The 18,061-nt window shown below is 41.4% G+C and overlaps 1 protein-coding gene across 1 annotated transcript in view; it reads right to left on the reverse strand.

Annotated features, from left to right (window-relative positions):
* The window catches only part of anapc1 (anaphase promoting complex subunit 1), a 32,641-nt gene that overhangs the window by 11,805 nt on the left and 2,775 nt on the right, over positions 1-18,061 (reverse strand). The window contains exons 6-40 of the mRNA XM_062400847.1: positions 17,838-17,917; positions 17,578-17,651; positions 17,329-17,474; positions 17,082-17,239; positions 16,849-16,980; positions 16,481-16,699; positions 16,281-16,376; positions 15,996-16,086; positions 15,839-15,904; positions 15,576-15,713; positions 15,205-15,348; positions 13,772-13,832; positions 11,766-11,821; positions 11,327-11,458; positions 11,136-11,210; positions 10,779-10,889; positions 10,305-10,474; positions 9,102-9,193; positions 8,669-8,817; positions 6,515-6,593; positions 5,884-5,920; positions 5,573-5,646; positions 5,229-5,407; positions 4,978-5,064; positions 4,608-4,747; positions 4,309-4,427; positions 3,972-4,102; positions 3,488-3,628; positions 2,300-2,452; positions 2,065-2,146; positions 1,736-1,827; positions 1,493-1,627; positions 1,110-1,192; positions 498-576; positions 291-365 (exon numbers count right to left, since the gene is read on the reverse strand). Coding sequence (XP_062256831.1) covers positions 291-365; positions 498-576; positions 1,110-1,192; positions 1,493-1,627; positions 1,736-1,827; positions 2,065-2,146; positions 2,300-2,452; positions 3,488-3,628; positions 3,972-4,102; positions 4,309-4,427; positions 4,608-4,747; positions 4,978-5,064; positions 5,229-5,407; positions 5,573-5,646; positions 5,884-5,920; positions 6,515-6,593; positions 8,669-8,817; positions 9,102-9,193; positions 10,305-10,474; positions 10,779-10,889; positions 11,136-11,210; positions 11,327-11,458; positions 11,766-11,821; positions 13,772-13,832; positions 15,205-15,348; positions 15,576-15,713; positions 15,839-15,904; positions 15,996-16,086; positions 16,281-16,376; positions 16,481-16,699; positions 16,849-16,980; positions 17,082-17,239; positions 17,329-17,474; positions 17,578-17,651; positions 17,838-17,917 — 3,876 coding nt within the window. The remainder of the gene's footprint in view (positions 1-290; positions 366-497; positions 577-1,109; positions 1,193-1,492; positions 1,628-1,735; positions 1,828-2,064; positions 2,147-2,299; positions 2,453-3,487; positions 3,629-3,971; positions 4,103-4,308; positions 4,428-4,607; positions 4,748-4,977; positions 5,065-5,228; positions 5,408-5,572; positions 5,647-5,883; positions 5,921-6,514; positions 6,594-8,668; positions 8,818-9,101; positions 9,194-10,304; positions 10,475-10,778; positions 10,890-11,135; positions 11,211-11,326; positions 11,459-11,765; positions 11,822-13,771; positions 13,833-15,204; positions 15,349-15,575; positions 15,714-15,838; positions 15,905-15,995; positions 16,087-16,280; positions 16,377-16,480; positions 16,700-16,848; positions 16,981-17,081; positions 17,240-17,328; positions 17,475-17,577; positions 17,652-17,837; positions 17,918-18,061) is intronic.

The following is an 18,061-nucleotide window of genomic DNA, read 5'->3' on the forward strand; positions in this document are numbered from 1 at the left end:
GTCTGGAGAGCGACACTGGACAACAAATGTGTGCGACAACAAATGAAAAGACTCAAAATAGCTGGAGAGATCATTCTGTAACAACAATCACAGACAAAATATTTAAAATCAGTGTGAACATCTGAAGCAAATTAGCGAATGAAATATTTGTAAAAGAAAAAATTATTAAACCTGCCGTCAAGCATAAAGAGTAACCACAACTCTCAGCTGGGAATTCTGTACGAGTTATAGTGACTTGTGGCATCACAGCTTCAAATACACTACGTCTGCATATGTGTGTATTTTCTCACCTGGGGTATGTTACTCTTGACCCACTCGGTATTAGGGAGGATTTCATCCCACATGATTATACACCGAGCAAGAGTCTGTGAGGGCAGATAGAGAGAGAGAGAGAGAGAGAGAGAGAGAGAGAGAGAGAGAGAGGTATATCATATTAAGAGAAAGGTGAGAAAAATGACTAGACACACACACATACACAGAGCGAGTGCTACACTGACCCTCAGCAGCAGAAACTCTGGTTTGATGAAATCCAGCAGGAACCAAGTGTCCGGAGGTTTCAGCCAATCAGCAATCGACCTAGTGGAGAAAACCACAAAGCGGTAAGGGGGTGTTAATAGCGTCCTTCAACCCCCACTGAGCCAATAGACAGCCGACATCGACGAGCCTCGAAGAAGACAGGAACCTCTTGACCAACTGCAGAAAGCTACGAGACGGAGGAGACCTGTTCTTCTGTAGCGTAATGTGACAACGGGACTCAGGGAGGGGGGAGGTTTTTCATCAGGTGAGTTATGATGCTCTGCTCAAGGATATAGAAAGAACCACACTTTGGCAATGTAATAAAAACTCACGCGTTAACACAGTCACGGTTTACAAGTATGTGTCTGTTATAAAGTTTATATATTCATGTTATTTACTGGATCTGAGGTCCCACATGCTCTTTTTCATTTGCATTATCTTCTTTTATGGTTTGTCTCAGAAGAAAATAAAAGGTTGGGTCAGTAGGAAACCTGATTTTGAGTTACAATAGCACATTAATGTAACAAATCAGGCGTCAGCAATCACATTAAACACAGGCCATTTTTTCAAAGAGGTCATTTGTCTTCTCTCACCTGTTGTTGGTCTTGAGGTAGATCATGGCGAGGGCCAGCGTGGCCCCTGGACACGTCACGTCCACATTGATAGTGTCACCTTCCTGGAACGATGATTGATAGTGCTTGAAGGAAACCTGGCTGTTAGCTAGCAGCTAGCTAACCTAACTAACTGGTCAGATTATGATCAGTTATCATTACTTTCTTTTCGTTTTAATCCTATTCTATCAGTTGTGAAACCGTGTTTTGTGTTATGGTGGCACACGTACCACTTGTCATTTACTATTGTTGTTGATATACTGTGAAATACAACAGGTGTTATATAAAGTAAAGCTTTCACCAGGACATAATCAGAATGATCAAACACTAATATTGTTTATTGATTCTTGGTTCTGTGCATCTACCTTGATCTGGTAGCTGGGGGACTTGTGTCTCTCCCTGTTGGCCCCAGCCTGAGCTCTGCGGTGGCCCCCCACCATGTACTGATACAACTGCTCAGGGACATTCAGGTCCGTCATCCCAATCAAGTTACTGCCATGCTGTAAGGAGAGAGAGAGAGAGAGGGGATGAAGGAAGAGAGGACGGAGGAAAAAGAGTCATCCCTATTTTGTACTTCTAAATACAACTTAAAGACTTCAGTCACTTACCCCCAGACAGACCATGCCCAGGGCCAGTCCAGCAGCGAGTGAATAGGACTCTCTGTCGGTACAGTACTCCATTTCTGGACCAGGGGGGCGGCCTAAGACAATTTCTTTGTTAATTTGTGTTAAATGCAACCAACACCTATTTTCCATATCAATATAGATTAATATGACCTTTGTTTTCTGGATCTATAGATTGATTTGTCTTTAAACAGTAAAAAATATTGAAAAGATTGTATAGAAAAATAGATACATTTTCTTCTAATCAACAAATCAATGCAGCTCATGTGTTTATCGATCCAGACACACACCCACACAAACACACAGACACACACCTATCTCAGACAGCAGGACCTCAGCGTTGTGCCGGTGTCCTGTTCCCTGATACACCAGCCCGATGCCAATTACAGCAGCAACCTGCAGATAAGCCGGGAGAGAGAATTGAATGTTTCAATTTCATACACGGTCATTTCTGATTTTGTACAGGGTTGTACAGCAGATATGCATCATGTGTTCTCAGGTTATTTTGATTATTATGTTTGAACGATTGCAAGCACAGCCACTCTTTACCTGCACATTGTGTGGCACGTCCAGCTCAGTCGAGGTGGGTGGGAGCAAGGCAGGGATGTGTATGCTAAGCAGGCGGGTGATTGACATGTCCATGGTGCCCAGCTTGGCTGAGGAAACACCCAGTATGAGCCCGATACTGGTCATTTCATGGCCCTGACAGAATGACAGAGACAGAGGGTTTGGGGTGAGGGATTTTTCTCTGAACAAGTCGTCTCTTCCAAGTAAAGTGTAGACACCGTGAACCAGATTCCCGCTGCAGCAGAACAAATGACTCTGATCTCTGAAGAATCCAATCAGTTTCCACAGAGCTCAAAGTGACTGACAGCTCTCATTAGACCCCTGTGGATCACCCCTGTGTGTGTGTGTGTTTGTTTGTCTGTCAAATCATGCTCTGCCTGAATGTTACAACACAAATACTCACACAAAAAGAGAGTTGTGTATAATTTTTTAATTTAAATTGTGAAGGAACCACTACTCAGTTTATTTAAATCCAGTCCCTGATTTTGTGCGATCTTTTAAGCTTTTTTCAGAGCTGGCAGTTTTCTGACAGACAGCTTCATTTTAATATAATCACTTAAAAAACAGATTTCTTTAAAATCCGTATTCTCACATCATATTTATAGAGGGATGATTGAGACAGAGAACTCGCTCATCTTTATGAACTGCAGCTGCATTTAACACCTTCTAGCACTATGGGAACTGAAAGTGAATTGATCTCGAACCCAGTGTGAACACATTGGGTTAAAAGAATTTAAAAAAGCTTTGTCTCGTTGCATCCTGTTGTTTTTCTCGCCTGAAAGTGGGAAACCTAGTTTCAAAGCAGAGTTTCACTTTGACTGGCTGCTTGGCTCTGATGCAAGTTACATCTCATACAGTCATCTGGAGAAATGGGTATAAGAATGACTGTGTGTGTGTGGGGGTTTGTGTGTTTGTGTGCCCTTGCAATGAAAGTAGACTGGAGGTATCCTTGCGTAACCTGTATTTAAGTTCATTTTGATTTTACTCTCTTGGATTTCTTTGTACGTTGTTGTGTGTGTGCGTGTACACAACAATAGGAAACAGTATTTAAAAGAACAATCAACAGTAAACTGAGTGTTAAGTTGAATACTATATGGGATAATAAATAAAATGTGTGTATTTGCTTTGTTCCTGCTGTGAAACTGAAAAGTACTGTGACTGTGTGTGTACCTTGGTGAGGTAGTCATGTATGTTGAGCGTAGCCAGCTTGGTGAGGTGTCCATTGAGGCCCAGGGCCATTAGGAAGCCTGCGTACTCATTGGCCAGCTCGGGGCTCTTTGGCTTGTTGTAGGCGATCCAGGCTGAGTCCACCTGAACAAGCATAAAATGAAGTCCAGTATATTTTTCCAAGAATAAGAAAGGGTTGTTTACTACAGGGTACTTCAGAGTATTTCAAAATTTCAAAAGGTAGAACATTCTGAATAGATAGTAGATTGAAGATGAAATTTCAACCTGATGGAGACGATAGAGGAAACATTACAGCTTCACCCAAATTATTAGGGTTTATTATGAAGTCTATGAATATACCAGCCAATTTAATTTGAAAAAAATCTACACGTCAGTCTTTAGAAACAAGTGAATGATCAGCTTCCGGTATGTAGAACTGAACACGAGGCTTGATGAGAGAGGAGAGCCCCTCTGGTTTCAGACAGACCTGTGAAGCTGGAGCTATTTTGAGTCCGGCGGCGACTCCGTTATGGAAACTGGGCCAGCCGGTCATATTGGGAGGAACATCAATGTTTCCACTGTTCAGATCCACCATCGTGTTCCTCGGAGGAGCTCGACCTGCAGAGGAACAAGAGAACTACAGGGTAAAAGAATAAACTACACAAACACTGAACATGACAACATTAACGATGTAATTTCATTATTTCTCCAAATGACTAAGACTCACAACTTTCCAGGTTTGATCATGTCGCACTTTCCGCACGCACGCACTCACGCACACACACCGGTGAGAATGTTCACATCTCAACATTAACCGATTTTACCTGTCAGGTTGAGTTTGGGGACAGGCAAAGGTTCAGTCGGTACAGGATGATAGGAGAAGAGAGTGAAGAGGCCTCGGCCGACCGGGAGAGCCATGGTCCTCTGACACAGCTGCAGGAGTCTGGACAAGATACAAACACAAGGACAAAAAATATATATATTTGTGAGAAATAAATGGATTTCAAACAGCAATAAATTAAACGAATGAGAAATCTTATGGATGAGAATTGTTGCCGCCTGAATGCATCTATATTCTGTTATAAAATCATAGGCAATCAGAGTACACATACATAACACTCACTTGTTCTCTTTCTCCTCTATGTACTCATGGTCAGAAACCTCTGGAAGCTGAACCACACTGACTCGGACCGGTCTGGAACTCTGCAGGAGCCTCCTGACCTCCTGGACCCTCAGATCCTGACTCCAGATCAGCCCAGTAACCTGGAAAGGAGAGAGAGCAGGTGTTAAAAACAAATTCTAATCAATCCAGGCTGAGTTTTTACTGATAGATGTTCAGTCTAGGGATGTCAAGGAAAGTGATTTTAAAAATGTCTGAATCGGCCTCCAACTTCGCAAATCACTTCCAACTTCATACAAAAAAACAAGTTAGAGAACATTTTCTCTGGCAACAGCACAATACTGAAGGAAGCGACATTTGTTTGTTAGTTTACCTCTTGAATTATGTCCGACATCCCGTCTTCCTCCTCATCTGGCTCTGTGGTCACAGGAGGCTCCAAGGACAGAGCTGAACCTACAGACTGGAGACAAACACAAGTGAGACAGATGTTAACAAGCCACAAGGAAAGTTGCAGACAACATGTAATGTCGATATAATTTAATTATAAGCACTGCCCGGAATATGTACTTTAATCTAACTGTTGTTCAGAAAAACAATTTGGGTTTAGACTCATTTCCCACTCACAGCTTTGCTCTTGGCCAGAGTCATCTTGTGAGCTTGTTTGGTCAGATCCTGTCGCCCAATCAGCATGCAGACCTCCTCAGACCAATCAGAAGATGGCTGTTCCCGGCAGCGGTAGATTGCTTCTCTGATGGGCAAAGCAACGCCGAACGGGACAGACTCCAGGTCCTTCAGGGTGAAACCTAGACCAGTGAAATGAGAGGAATGAGCATTTATTTCTCAGTGCCACACAAAAGGCATCTGAAGGCCTACTGTAGAAGCTGTGATGCTGATAAAGAGGCTATGGCATCGGTAAATATTCCCCAGTGTAAATAATGCAGGTGAAAGATTGCTTATGCCCGTCTTACCTTCTGAGGCGAGCCACACCACCAGCTGCTCAGCCAGACTCTCACTGGATAACTTGAATTTGACACTGCTCTGCCTAGAATAAATAAAATTGAAAATTAGTGAGGTAAGTGATGACTGGTATTAAGCAAAAAAATCATGAAATGTAAGAATTAAAAAAAATGAAATTTAAAATCCCTTTTTATAAATATTCTAAATGCATTTCAGCTCAAATGATTTCAATTTGTTGTATTATTATTATCAATAATTATGTTTTAAGGATAAGGAGAAAGAGATGATGGCTCTGAGTTAAAGTTGCTGTGAGCGGAATTACCTTCTGGAAGGTATTTCACTGGCACCGGTCTTGTGGCCTGAGAAAAATAAAGATAAGAATGATGAACGAGAGCAATACTTTGGGGAAGGAGGTTCCACAATTTGATCCATCATCTGCTCATTCCATTGAACTCTCAACTGCATTTTCAAACCTGCACTGACTTCTTGTTGAAATTTGTTGGTAAAAAGAAAAGGGCACTATCATCTCGTTCCTGGTGAGTAGAGGACAACATTTATGTGGGATGACATATGCTATTGTTTTGTTTTATTTCGACCCTGAAATTAGAAAAAAAAAAAGCCATTCTGCACAAAGCCACCCACAAAGTCAAGATCCAATTCTGTGTCATTGGGGAAAAAAAGGACCTGCAGCAACTGCTCTCACCTCAGCGCTCAACCTGCGAAAAATCAGGTGACACACAAATCTGCGTCACAAACCTTTCCCTCTTTGTTTCTTGAGCCTGAAGCCGGGAGTTACGAGACTGGCAGGTAATAAAGGCTGGTTGTCAATACATGGTCACACACACATAGTGAAAGGTTTCCGTCAGAAACACACGTCCCAAGTCCCAGGAGACCAACAAAGATGAGTAAAATGATGCTTGAGCTGGTCACAAGACACACAAACAGAAACTAACCTGCAGAGAGCTTGACCAGGTACGTGGACACATCAGTCGAAGTGGCATATTCATCTCCGGCGATGTAGAGAGCATAACTCTGAAGGAAAAAGGCCAAATGGGACAAAGAAAGGAGATAAAAGAGATTTAGAGCAGGTATCAAAGTCAAAACCTTTTAGTTTCAGTTTTTATCAGTTTGATTGTCAGCAGGATTGCGCAAAAACGACGGATTTCCAGGAAACTGGGTTGAAGGCGGTGACACGCTAAAGGAAAATATATACGTACCATACTTGTGAATTTAATCTAAATGTGCATCTTCTCTAGAACAGTTCATCTGATAAGCAAAAGTAAGTAATGTCTGGAAGACAGAGTGGGACTGACGATACTGGCTGAAAGGAGAGAAATATTTAACTCAGGAGGCATTTAGAATTACAGGGAGGTGAACCAGAGGGCTAGTTAGCTCATGAGCCATTTCTACTATAATAGCATTACTCTTCCAACTGCAGATCCTGGATAATATAACATCCATCACAATATAAACCAGCAGAGTGCACAAGAGCCAAGGGTAAGCAAAGCTAGGACATGCATGCAAACACAGTCCATGTTCACATGCACAGGAAAATACTGTATGAGGGCCTTTCTAATTATAGCCATGATATCAAGCCCCAAATATAGGCTCGGTTAAAACAGCCAGTCTTATTCAACTGCACCCTGCGCCACCATGGGGTGAAGAAAAGGAATGACAGCAGCATTAAAAAAACTGTAACCATAAAGATGCCGCTATGCACCATCTTCACTGATTAGATTCAGTGTAGATATTTAAACTCTGTTGGGCCTTGGGGCTGTTATGCACCGTTCTTGTTTTAGGTGTTGTTAACATTTACATATCACATGTGTTTTTGTAGCATTGGTCAAACAGCTATATATATATATATATATATATATAATATAGTTTAATCCAATGACTTAACGTACAAAGTTTTTTCATACTGATCTTTCTACAGTTTCTACAGAATAAATACTCTCTATATAAATATCTATATCTGTATATCTCTAATGTTTCTCTCAGTCTGGTTAATAATAGCTTATTAACTAAAGTTTGTTCCTCTCCATCATTAAAACAACCAATTGTTATGAAGGCATCGCTAGAATCCAGAAAGATCAAACTTTTGTTAAACTAATAAAATAACTAAATTACACAACTTTCTAAACGCGTCAAATGTATTTTTTTATCTCGCAGAGGACAGAACGTTTTTAACATCACTGGTAAATATTTTTGAGAAAAATGGACACTTCATAAACAGACTGGGGCTAAGTCGTCATTACCTCCGTCATCGTCTAGACAAACAATAGCACCTTGAAATAAGAGTTTTTTCAAGTGTCCTTTCTTCCATGATCATCAAAGGTTCAATATAACAGCCACCCACCCACCCACCCACCCACCCACCCACACACACACACACACACACACACACACACACACACACACACACACACACACACACACACACACACACACACACACACACACACACACACACACACACACACACACACACACACACACACACACACACACACACACACACACACACACACACACACACTCTTTATGTTCCGAAAAACAATCACAGGCCTGCTGTACGAACAGATTATCAGAGTAGATCTCAATCAAGGCTCAACTCTTTACCCTCACTGTCTTGCTCACACGCACAGACTCACACGCACACACACGAAAGCCTGTGAGACCTGCTAAGGACTGTATAATATCTGAAAAATTGTATCCGTCTATCTATAAAAATGTTGTTGCGTTACTGTGACATTTTTATTCAACCTTTCACGTACAGCTGCAGTTCCTCGCTCCCTGTGACAAAATAAATTACAATATACAAATTGCTTCACATCCTAGTTTGGGGATGCTTGTATTATCCGGGTATTGTGGAGTCTCATTGTCATTTGTTCGGTACTGATAATGATGATGAAATTTAACCATGACAAATTCCGGTGTATAGACGAGGAAATGTTCATTAAATCTGCAGTTTCCTTCCTGATTACTCTTACTCCGATTTCTCTACAAACATGTATATGATTTATTATCTCTTGATTGTACAGGCAGTTGTTTCAGATACAGTATCTATAGTCTGTGGAGTTTAACAGATGAAACTTTGGTCGTACCAGAACCAGCAGCCGGGTCCTCTGACAGATGCCGGGCAGGTAGGGGAAAGGTGGACTCTCTTCTCCTCTCAGACAGCTACTGAGCCAGCTCAACACACAGGGAGGCTCCGCCCTCAGGAAGGAGGGATGCTGCATCTGGCCAATCATGGCTGCGAGCAGACAGGTGAAAAGAAGAGAGGATGACAAGTTGGGAAATGGAAACAAAAGAGGAAGGAAAGAGGAGTTAACATGATATTGGTTTGGACAGGAAGTGGAGACGTCAAATCAATTTTCATAGGTAGTCATTGGCCCACATCTCTATATATTAAAAAAAAACAGACATACAAAGAAACCTTACGGCCTTTCTCAACCACAGACCATCCAGCTTCATCTCTTCCACTACAACACATCTCATCTGCTTCCTGACTTGATACCGTAATTAAACAGGTCTTACCCTGGTCTATGAGGCAGCTCTCAGTGAAGCCACTAATTAATGAAGGGTAGTCTCTCCAGTATAGATCCACATATTCATCCAACTGGAGGTCTCTGCAAACAGAACAATTATATTATCTATTAATATCCCTGTGCAGCAATGACTCAGTGTACTTGAACACATCATGCATCATACTCATACTGAAGATATCTACAGCACTATAGGGTCCGAGGTAGGATTTTATTTTTACCATAGTGACAAAACAGTCAATACATCGACCTTGTGCTGCAGGACAATGAAACTAACATCTAAAAATGGCTTGACAAACATTTTTAGCATCTGTGGCATTTAACTTGTCTTTGGCAAGTAATTAAACACATTAATCAGATAGTCAATAGTTTTTAATCCTGGTAGCAAACCCCCACAACCACACAATTGTGGAAATAGAAAGGAAATGTACTTTGGTTACTGTTTAAAAGGTAAATACGAATTATAAAGACGGAAAAAAACATTTCAGGGCTACAGGAGCAGATCAAACGAAGCACTCATATTTAATTTTAATGTCTCATTTATGACTGGATTGTAAATATCAAACTCTGAGATAAAAGAGTTAAAAAAATATAAATGTAATCTCTCCAGAACAATATCACATAAAACCATCAGGATCACCATAATGTTTTTTCTGATAAAAGCAGAAACAGTAAAAAAAAAAAGACACAATACTTCACAACATCCCACATACAAACCAACACAGGCCAATTACTCTGTAGAGCGCTTCACTCTCCCACTCCACCTATTCTGTGAATGTCATCGGCACCAATCACAACGGTCTCTTCAGAACCTGTTGAAGTTTATTTCTCTGTACACGCCACTAAAGAGCCTTGATTACACACAAGCTTTCACTGAACACAATGAACAGCGTGTTCACCTTTTCTTCCTGTGGTAGGAGCTAAAAGTTGTTGGCAGGAAAGTAGATCAGGTTCTTTGTTGTAACAAATGTCACAAGTCTCGACTCGATTTTGTGACATTTGTGTATTAAAGCAACAGTTCTTGCTGTTTCTGCTATTTCATCTTCATTCAGTTCTATGTGTGCATGACTTTACTCCCTTTATCAATCTGTGAATACACTGCAAAATGCTCCACTCACTTGATCACCTGTCACATGCCATTTACTTTCCTCAAAGCAGCTAAAGGAGACCTTAACGTGGGTTCAGCAGTGGTTACCTGGCCATCTGCTGCAGCAGGCAGACCAGCGAGGAGGCTCTTGCCCTCTGTAGCTCGTCCAGCTGCAGCTCCTGATAGAGCAGGTGGAGAACGTAGAAAAGTGCAGGGATGTGCGGGAAGAGAGGAGCTGAACTGTCCAGCTTCAGTGATGGACTGGAGGGAGAAGAGACCTGAAACAAAGGAAGAGGAGAAGAGGGGAAAGAGTTGAAAAGGGGCTAATATGTTTTCATTGTATGATGTGGCAGTAAATTTGTACTAAACAGTCCATATTCAAGTAAATTATAATTTTTTAGATTTTATTAACACAAATCAATGGAAATCGGAGAGTGAGGGGAAGATGATGGGTGAAAAATCTGGAACTACGTCACATCAGGTTTTATTCAAAGAAAGTGCATCATGTCCATCCTTGTCTAAGCCACATGTGCAAACCAACCAACATGCAATAAACAAATCCACCCAGAGTGAGTTACATACAAAGGACATGCCCTCGATTTCTGGGGTGACAGAACTGGACTCCACAGGACCACAGGCAGGCTGGAAGTTCATCTGACGGTGGTAATGAGACCCCAACAAGTAGTCCCAGTCCTGCAGAAGGAAGACAAATTAAAAGCCAGTAAAAAACAGGGGCTAACCGTCTTACCGATGGTTTTCTTTTACATCAACTCTAAGTACAAAGCATTCATTTTTAAAGTGTTTCCTCCAGATGAAACTCTGTACAATTTGTTCTTTCCCACAAACGTGCACCATCCGTTCGTAAAGTACTTATCAATTACTGTCTTTAGTGCTAATTGATCTACAAATATCACAACAGATCATTCTTGAGTCAAACACCTCATCAGAGCCTCCGTCAGAGGGACGCGCCTTCTTGGCTGCAATCACGGGAGAGAGAGGCACTTCAAAATGCAGCTGGGGAGACATGGAGGAGAGCAAGAGAGCAAGGTCAAGAACAAAGAGTAAGTGATCAAAGTCAAAACCAGGTTTGTGAGGCTTAAAATAGAAAAACACTTGTGCAGGTGACTTACATTTCTAGTCCAAGTAAGGCGCTCAGTGTTGTAGCCCATCAGTGTCATGAAGCAGGTGACGAACAGGTTCCACTCTGCATGAGCACTGGGACCGCCGGGGGCGTTGTAGATGTTATACCACTTCACCAAAACCTGCATCATAACATATTTTTTTTACAGATGTTGTAAATCCATTTAGATTTAGGTCATTAAACATAAAAATAGCTTGGATGCATGGATAAAATAATGGTACTTTTCATATCAGACTGAATATGTGGTTGAATAGTATCACTGGTTCTCTAAGAGTCTGGTACATATTGGATATTTGCGCATTAACCAGAAAACAACTACATCGTTATGGTGTTATTGACCAATAGGAAAATGTCAGCCAGCATTTGTTTGACACACATGACACGCAAACTGATGTGGTTTCTTTTAGCAGTGTTTCAGTGCAACAAACCTTCATGGCTGCTTCCTTGGGCAGGATAATACGTATCGCCTGAAGGCATTTCCTCACTGAAAGAAATCAGAGAAAGAAAAAGTGACCATGCAGAAATACAATATGTAATTCTAGTAATAAGTTTGAATGGGTTTGGCAAAGGGAAATGAAGTGACCATTACTTCACTCCTCGAAAGAAATACTGATCCTATATCATGCAACACAACCTTTGACACACACGTCCCCATATTAAGGTTAAAGTTTAGTCCACAGGTCAAAGGAAAAAGGCTCAGATTTAAGAGATAAGGTAACTTAGTAAAATAGTTTAAAGAACTTCCAGTAAATGTCTTCATGCTGCACCAGAACTCTGCGGGGGAAGAGAGTTGAGTTTCCTCTACACTCATTTAAACAGCCTCTTCTCAAGAAAGGAGGAAATTACAAAAGGAAACACCACAATCCCAGTAATGAGTGTAACACCGTCTGCTTACGACTCTGACCAATCAGATTCCTAATCAACGTCCCCGTCAGCTAATTGAACATCCAGAGTGGGAAAGGTCAGGGAAGAAGGGGATAAATGGCATTTCATTAGCGGGAGAAAGCTTCTGCTGTAGGATTGATTAGTAAATAATGGGGGACTAAGACACAAAGGAAGGAACACACACCACAGTGACGATACTTAACTTCTTTCTCATGTACAAGGTAATTAATAAGTTAAGAGTTGGTGGACAACCTTGATGATTTAAAAGTTAACTGTCGAAGCAGATGCTAGGATGTGAACGGAAGCAGGTGGTGGGTAAAAAACTAAAAATGTGGTCAGTCTTATGCATAAGTATGATTTCGTACTTTGTCATGAACTGTTTTTTATATTTAAGAGTGAAACTCAGGGTGGAAATATTTCCCCAGCGACTGCAACAACACTTCGTCATTTCTAGCACTTTCAAGCTTTCCATTAATCAGCTGAATGAACTTTTTCTATCTAACCGCAAAAGCAATATCTGTTTGACATCAAAGTGTTTGTCATGGAAACATAAAACCTAACAGGAACGATGGTGTGGCACAAAACTTGTTGTTTTGGTGTAATAGAAAAATAATCCGACAGTACATGGTTAGTGAAAAGACATTTTGATGGAAACATTCTTATAATTGCTTTAGATTAAATCTTGACGCGGTGGGAAGTTGTCTTAAAAGGGGAAAATGTTGATTGAAATGTGTACTATTTTACATTTTGATGCTTTTTCACGACCGTTAGGCCTCAGCAGTTTCCTCAGTAACAACAAAGAGGTGAGTTATATCTGCTTCTCAATCTCTCAAGCTGACAAAAAATATTTTCTGGCTTTAATTACCTCAAAATATATTACAGTATTTTAATTTTTTCCAATGGAAATAGTTTTTAAATTCTACTCTTATCCCAACAGGACTTAATTATTTACATGTCTTCATTTAAACATAATTCTGTTATACATAAGGCTTCCATGGGACATGAAAAATATACAAGTTCATATGAAGTCATATTTATTTTAGTCCACCAACATGTTTCCACAGAAACATTTTTATTTATTTATTTTTTATAAAAAGGCATGGAAACATCTGTGTCTGATTTTTCTCACTCAGCTACACACTGAAACTTCACTGATATAATGGCTTAATCATTATGAGTGGGGTGCTGTGTGCGTGTGCGTGTGTGTGTTAATGGCATCAATACATCAAGATTATACGTCACTGCGTAACAATGTAGTGCAGCTCTCAAACCTAATCTCCAGGGCTTAACTGCTCTGACTCAGCCATAGGTGTGTGTGTGTGTGTGTGTGTGTGTGTATCTGTCTGTGTGTGTGCGTGGTTGCACTGAAAAGTACACATATTTTCAACAGAAAGTATTATAACCCAATAGTAACAGTACAAAATCGCAATATGGATGCTTGTACATCATCTTTGTTTTGTTCAATTTATTGAACCTTGTCTCTTTGTCTGTGTGTGCAGAGTGTGAGTGTGTGTGTGTGTGTGTGTGTGTGGATGTGTGTGTGTCTCACCCAGCTCCGAGGTAGCGATCTCTGGGACTGAGATCCTCAGCATTGTGCCACTGTTGAGTTCCTACACAGATAAAGAGATTGAACACAAATTCAATTCACACATTCAGATCAGTTTCATGTTGTTGCAGCACAACTGGATCAGCTCAGGTGGTCAGTGCGGTGCCAGCTTCATGACCATAAATCAACGGCTATATCGATTTTTATTACATGTTCCAATAAGCTGTGACAGGATTCATATGAAAGATGCAGCTAGATGGAATCCAGTCATCATTATTCAATGATTTATACCTATGCTTATCTAACAGTGACATGTCAAAACATCTGCTGTAGAAAGGTCTGTTGTTCACCCCAAGGTGAAGAAATAACTCTGCGGAGAATCTAAAACTGTGTGTGCAGTGATTCACTATCTACAGGTAGACAGACAGTAAACGGCTGCTGCTCCTCCCTGTATTAGTCTCACACTGACTCCATGAACAACTGTTACCTACCGGATCCAGGTATTAATAGATTTCTTTAACATTTTGAGATAGGGAGGTTTTCGCCATTTTTGATGATTTTAGAAAGAATAATTCATCTATCTTGATGAAGGGAAAAACATTTTTAGGGAACAGCATCTATGAGTGTGTGCGATTTGGTGCAGTTCTACTAAATGGCATTCTAGTTAACATACTAGCACTGTACCTGAATGATATCAAATAGTGTTTGATGGTCATGAACCAAAGTTAGCAACAGTCTCACCGGGAGTAAAATGCATTTGTGGTGCGTCAATGAAAACCGGTGGAAGGTAGTGGCAGCACAAAGGAGATTTTTCAGCCTTTCACACAAGATGTGGGAACTTGGGAATAGTGAGAAAATGTCACTTGTTACGTTATTGGCATATTTTCTCCAGCGGTGTTGACCCTGTTCTGTCATTATTTCGCTGCACTGCTGAACTGATTCATAAAACAACCTGATGAGAAAATACACCCTCAACCTGACAACACACAGAGCAGCCGGTGCTTTACAAAGTCCAGCGAGCGGCTTCAGCAAACAACCGGTGTCCAGACTCGTACAAGAAGGAGTCAAACCGTGACTTTCTGTTAACGAGTCCCTTGACGGGGGAGACTGTCTATTTCCAGTATGAACCCAAAGGGCAGAAAAATACACAGCTCTGTGGGTTTGGAAGAAATTTGGAAGAAGAAATTGGAAGAAACAAACATTTCTGGAAAGGTTGTTCATGATCATCCATTCAAAATCCATTTTCTATTAAATTTGCCTTGATTTAATCTAATAAGACCATTTCATCAAACGTCTCATTCAACACAAACTTGATCTATCCTCACCTCTACTAGCCTCCATGAATATAAATGCCATTTTCAAATATATGGTTCCAAGCATTTCTACAGATCAAAATGTTGTCGCTGATTCTTGAAAACACACAGAAACAAACCTACCAGAGTGACCCGGTTGCAGACGGGGTCCCGCAGAGCATGGATGTAGGGCATGGCCTGTTGAAAAGAGTAATCTTCCAAGAACGAAGCTTCGTGGTGTTTAATGTTTGGACCCCTCAGCTCTGACACGGGTGAAGGCATCGCAGCCTGAAGGAGGGGAAAAGAAACGAGAGAGGTGAAGTGAAGTTAGAGAAGACAGGGGAAACGCAAGGAAATTATCTTAAATAAAAGACATATTCTAATCTGATTATTTTCTGATAATATTTTTCAAAAGACAGAACTATAAGCAGATGTCACCTGGAGGAACAATTTAAAATATGTAAATTATGAAAACATCAATGATCAATTTGTATAATACATTAACATGGCGTTACCTCATCCAGTCTTTGCATGTGCCTGCTGCCAGCGTTTGCTGGCGTGCTAACGTTCTCCAGTGGCGTGTTCAGATGAGGGAGGTGGTTGGTCAGGTTGAAGGTGGGGGACAGGAGCCCGGGGACAAACACCTTGCTGACCTGGACAGACACAGTTATGTCAATTAAACATTCAGGAATGTTCGTTTACTATTATCAGCTGAGGAAGAGGGTTGTAGATCAAAAGGAGTTGATTTGACTTTAAAAGGTCTCGCGTTCGTCCTCACCCTGGTGATTCCTGTGTAGAGAACCAGACTTCCACAGGCCTCCAGAACCAGCATGGCATCTATGTTCTGTGGACCAAGATATTATAGTCAATAGCATGTTGCAAAACAATTATTTTCATTACATGTAAATTTGATAAAGCACTACTAAATAAAGCACCTGCAAAGGTTCTGCATCTTTGGCAGGGATGGATGTGACAGAGGCAAAGATGAGCTGAGACGTATCATTAGTCTCAATAAACTTCACACATCTGTGAAAACAAAGAAATAGATACAAATTTAATATATTACATTTTTATGTTACATTTTAACTATTTTAAGTGGTTTGTCCTTGTTCAGTAACTATTTGACCTTTAATTTAAATAATCTGTGACTTGTAGTATGTGCATAATAGTGTCTGTATCAAATTGAATTGTGTGAGAACACATTGTGTATGCTTGATGACCTGAGCTGTTGGTGAGACTCCACTAGGAAACAGAGGTATCGGTTCTCACAGACATCAGAGGTCAGGAAAACTTTAGAGGCCTGGCTGCTCATCTCCCTGCGAATGAGTTTAAAAGACAAAGTGGAAATCAAATCAAAGTGAAATTATTGATCGCAGACTCTATATCTATTTTCAGTAGCATCCAGTGCTGGTATATTTACCTGTGACATCCAGCTGTGACCGTTTCACTCCACAGCTGCTCCATGCAGAGGTCAGGTACAATGGGCTCCATCTCTGGCACCAGCATCGTCTCATTGACCGTGCTGTTGGGGGAGGTTAACAAGCCATGGTGGCCCCTGGGTGACGGGCTGTTGAAAGACGTGTTGAAGCGAGAAACTCCTGAGAAGGATGGAGCCGCCATTCCTGGAGAGTGGGCACGGCTGGGACAGAAGGAAGGAGGAAGAGAAAATTAGTGCACATAGTGTGTATTATTGACCACTAGTGGTGTTGTAGAGAACTGTTTCAGTGAGCACAAGAATGCACACGTGCATAAATACATTTTTGCCTTGAAGTTAAGAGTTCCGCTAACCTTAAGGCAGCCATGTTGGATATACTCGGGGAATTAACGCGGGAATGTAATCCTGGTGAGGACGTCATGATCCTGCTCTGGTGGCTGTGAAGAACGCTGCAGTGAAGTGGGGAGCCCGTGCCAACAGCACAACTAGACACAGAAAACCAAGGATGGGGTCAGACAACAGTCATGGAGCAGAGGGTTGACTAAAGTAATGTGTAGTGAATTATCATTCACTTGATTTTCCTTACCTCGTTCCAATCCCAGGACCGAGCCCAGCTGCCCCACTCCCTCCAGGCGAGTCCAGACGTGAGATGTTCCGGAGATGAGAGGTCAGGAAACCTGAGGCTCTCAGACCCAACGGTGTGCCGAGTGGCTCTGCCGGACACCGCAGGACCACAGATCGCTCCTGATGGAGGTCAGAGGCTCAAGATGACGGATAGGAAACATGGGTGAGTGTGTCTGTGTGTGTGTGCGTGCATGTTGGTGATCACTCACATCATTAGTGACCTGCCGCAGGGACCATACAAAGTGTATTCCCTGTAAAGTGTCATAGGTGACAATTAACGAGGGCTGAGAGCAGCTGAACACAATCTTCATGGTGGAGTCAGACGCGTACTGCACACGGGAGCCATCAAACTGGCCTGGAATAGACACACACACACAGGTAAAAATTGGCCTATTATTAGTCATCAAGGAAGAGAGACACTGTGATTGTGTGCGAAAGTGTCTGTGTGTGTTTCATACCTGTAGGCTTACACACTACTGGTGCGATCTCGTCTAGAGGATGCAGCATGCTGAACAATGTGGGCAGAGGTTCCCTGTAGACAAAAGAAAAAGCTGGATGAGTCAGTAACAAGCCAAATGACAATGTGTTGTGTGTACATGAGTGTGTGTGATTAGGAAGAGGACTTCAGTGTAGGTGCATTTATTCAGGAATGAGCTTAGATGTGTGCGACTGAATCTTTGTTATGAGCTTTTACGTGCACATGGAGTGTTACATGTACCCCAGGGGGAGCTGCGTGTCGGTAGCAGAGTTTTTTCGTTCCAACAAAAGTCCAAACTTGGTTGCCCAGACATCTGAGACCTGGAGGAGATGATAAGTTGAACAGGAGAGACATATTTAACAAAATGCTAAATTATTATGTAATAATGAGCACAATATTCATCTTAAATGAATAAAATGTACTTTATGAATTAAGAAATAGTTGCATTAAAAATTGTATGCTTC

The sequence above is a fragment of the Platichthys flesus genome, chromosome 12, assembly GCF_949316205.1.
Source record: "Platichthys flesus chromosome 12, fPlaFle2.1, whole genome shotgun sequence".
Lineage (NCBI taxonomy): Eukaryota > Metazoa > Chordata > Actinopteri > Pleuronectiformes > Pleuronectidae > Platichthys > Platichthys flesus.